General features: G+C 36.4%; 1 protein-coding gene across 1 annotated transcript in view; it reads left to right on the plus strand.

Moving 5' to 3' along the window:
* LOC108578822 overlaps positions 1-3578 on the plus strand; it is a 41779-nt gene that overhangs the window by 30207 nt on the left and 7994 nt on the right. The window contains 1 exon segment of the mRNA XM_017942222.1: positions 2247-2465. Within this exon segment, the coding sequence (XP_017797711.1) occupies positions 2352-2465 (114 nt within the window). The 5' untranslated portion in view covers positions 2247-2351.

Genomic DNA, 3578 nt, shown 5'->3' on the forward strand with positions numbered 1-3578 from the left:
GAATTCGCGTTTTTTCTTTTGATTCTTTCAATTTTTCAATTGCATTACGCATTATTGCAATAATTTCTATCGTTACATAAAAATGTATTCAATGTTTGTTTGTTATAATATCGTGAAATGAATTATATTACACATTTTCTCTATTCACACTGAATTTAAAGACTATAACGATTGAAAATCAAGTTGACCTGTGGTCATTTATCAAGAATAATCATAATAAAGCTGAAATTATTGTGTTAAATAATTTTTTTAATACGAATTAGGAATTTATTCAACGTTTGCTTGTTACAATACCATGAAATAAATTATATTATACGTTTTCTATATTTGCACTAAATTTATCGTTCTATTTACATGTCATAACAATTATAACTACACGTTATGCTGCGTCCGTTTGTTTTTTCTGTGCAGTTCAACCTGATTTACTTAAATTTACGTTGCGAGACAGTATAATATTTACAATTCTGCCTGAATTTTTGAAATTCAGAAAAACACAGGTAAACTTCCATTGCATTTAAACGATATTCTCCACCAAACTGGACAAAGTACATATAGTCTTATTTAAATATACCAGTAGAGACAAAAGTTACCAGATTCATTTCTGGTTGTTCTAGTGTTAATACGTAAAATGATCGTTCTTAACCCCTTAACCTATAATTTTTTTCTGATCATGCATCTTAACCTCGGTCATTTACTGTTTCAGTACTTAGACAACAAAATCTAATTCGTTACAAATTAATTACATTTAATAATCCTCAGATTTACAAATTAAAACGAAAGTTAGTATTACAATTAATTCTTCTTACTAATATAACTATTTTTCTCGCATCTTCACCAGAATCTCTGCCACGAGTCTCGCTCGTTGTTATAGGTTAGGATAAGATCGAATTTTCTAAACTGCTTTTTCCTTTTTTAAGCAGTGTCTGTGGATCACGCAAAAGCGTAATAAAGGGGGTCGTTTAAAAGTAAATCGATTAAATTGAAATCAATTTAAGAGAAATGTTCCTATAGACACTTCGAGGGAAAAAATCATCGATGGGGGAAAATAAGGCGAATTCCGTGAACGAAAAGCCCGTGTAACACGGAATAATGTGTGTTCCACGTAAAAGTAGATTTTATTCGATGCACATGCCGGCCAGAGACCGAGCAAGAACTGGAATGCTCAGAATGTTAATCGTTTAATGGGGTATAATCGGTTAATGGGAGTCTGCATTCAGTCGAAGCTCCCATATCCCGTGCCGGATCATCGTGTTCGCCTTCTCTTGTCCCTCTACGTTCATTTTTATTCCACTGGTAAAAATCCTACTAAACACTGCGTACACGCGATTCACAGAAGATATTATTACAAAAGTTGCCCATAACCCTTTGTAACGCCACGTGACTTGGATCTTACGTGTCCATGTACCTGTTTTTGTCTCTGTATGTATATGTATACCGAAGCTTTTCCTAATTTTTCAGGAATAATTTTCGTGAAATGGAATAGGCAACTAAAAAATATTCTGGTTTAACTCTTTAGGGCATAGTGGGGTAAAAAGTGTCTCATCTTTTTAGTACTTACTTTCTCATCCCACCTTGAAACATTAAGATTATTTATGTCCCACCTAATAATTAATTATCTCAACATTTTTTGTTCAGTTTTAGTTGTTCTACGTCGTAATTCACACCTACTTTGTTACATTTTTGTCAAATAAAATTCCCGTGCAACTAGAGTCTATTTTTGTCTTAAAATTCTGTGCTTCAAAGAGTTAAACGAGTCGATGTCCTTACTCAATTTTCTAATTGTCAGAATCACTTGAAGAACGAGGATTTTGACAAATTAAATTTACAAAAATATAGCTGAAATAATAGTGAATATTAAAAAATCTTGAATTGCAAAATTATTAAATTTTATTAAAAATATTGTATTAGTTATGATGCATTGTATTGTTAAAATTTTTTTGTAATAATTCACTCTTGCTTCTCCCCTGAAAAAAAAACGTGAAATTTTAACCTAGCTTTTTCATTTTTTTCCAATGCTACCTACAATTCAATTTTATCAAATTAAGAAGCTGCCTTCTCTTTGCAGTATAAAATCTTCGTTGATTTCAGAGTTAATAAGAATCCTCCTGTGTACCACGAACGTCCTTCGGTTTTCATATTAGAGAATTGTCGAGATAGAGAATAGAGAACAGAGGACTGTTGAAATTTTTTTCCACGAACGATCCTAATACACGAATACAAGGATGAATTACGTTGAAAATGTGCAGAGCCTGGCATGATAAATGGTGGCTACCAGCAGCATGGTGTATGAGGAGATAGTCGGGATACGGGGGAGCTGACCCCAGCCTCCGCGCACACTTTTCACGCGCGAGATGCCCCACAACTTGAACTCCGCTTCCGTCAACTCCGCCAACACAGGACCGAATCATCAGGCCTACACGCAGCAACCTTATCACCGACACAACGGAGATGGACTCCAGCCCGAGGTATTGTCTCGTGTTCGCCCCTTTGATAAAGAAAACACGAAAACCGTGAAAAAAGACGAGAGAAGTTTCAGATAAGAGAGAGAGGGGAAAAAATGGTCTACTCTCGAAATTCGAAGCGAGTGAAATTTCTTCTCGAACGAGATCTCTCCTGCTTCATTATCGACAGAGAAACCGAGGAAATTTGTTTTTTCGAAGGAAATTTCTCCTGTTTCGTTATCGACAGAGAAAACAAGGAAATTTGTCTTTTCGAAGGAAATTTCTCCTGTTTCGTTATCGACAGAGAAAACGAGGAAATTTGTCTTTTCGAAGGAAATTTCTCCTGTTTCGTTATCGACAGAGAAAACGAGGAGATTTGTCTTTTCGAAGGAAATTTCTCCTGTTTCGTTATCGACAGAGAAAACGAGGAGATTTGTCTTTTCGAAGGAAATTTCTCCTGTTTCAGTTTCGACGAAGAAACGAGGAAAGAGACGTTCGATAAGAGAAAATGACGAAGAAGTTTGAACTATTGGAAGTGTTCTATGTCTCTGTTCTGTTTGGCTCGCTTCTTTCAGAAGAGTAGCTCGAACAACATTAAGCAAAGGGAAACGAAGAATGAACTGGTTGTTCGCGAATTGATCTCTCGTGAAAGCGGCCACGCTTTTTCCCCGCGTTCCTCTCTTTGTTTCGGTACACGCTGGAATTTCGCGCACGTGGAACTGTCACAGTTTCGGTTCGTTCATTCGGAAAATTTGTGAAATTCTGCGGAATACCATTCCATTGGGATGCGTTGTTTTGGTTTCTTTCAACGACTACGTTTGTTAACCTCAGAGAGAAACATATTTTCGGTAGATAGTTGGAAGCTGCAAGAGATAAACGAACCAGCTGATACGAGAGAACAATTCGTGATCTGAATTGTATTACAATTAACGTCGAAAGTCGCGTCTCTGCTCGGCGAATTTCATCGCGCCGCGTTGGACGTCAATCTAACGCTAATTAGCCAGTAGATGAATGTATACGTACGCGTTAACGCGTAGAAATAGTATAAAGTTTCTAGAGCGTAAAAAATAGAATATAGTTTAGAAACATCGGACCCGGAAAAACCGTCTCAACTGTTCGCTTTAACTGGTCCACGTG

Source organism: Habropoda laboriosa, unplaced genomic scaffold, assembly GCF_001263275.1.
Source record: "Habropoda laboriosa isolate 0110345459 unplaced genomic scaffold, ASM126327v1 scaffold62, whole genome shotgun sequence".
Classification (NCBI taxonomy): Eukaryota; Metazoa; Arthropoda; class Insecta; order Hymenoptera; family Apidae; genus Habropoda; species Habropoda laboriosa.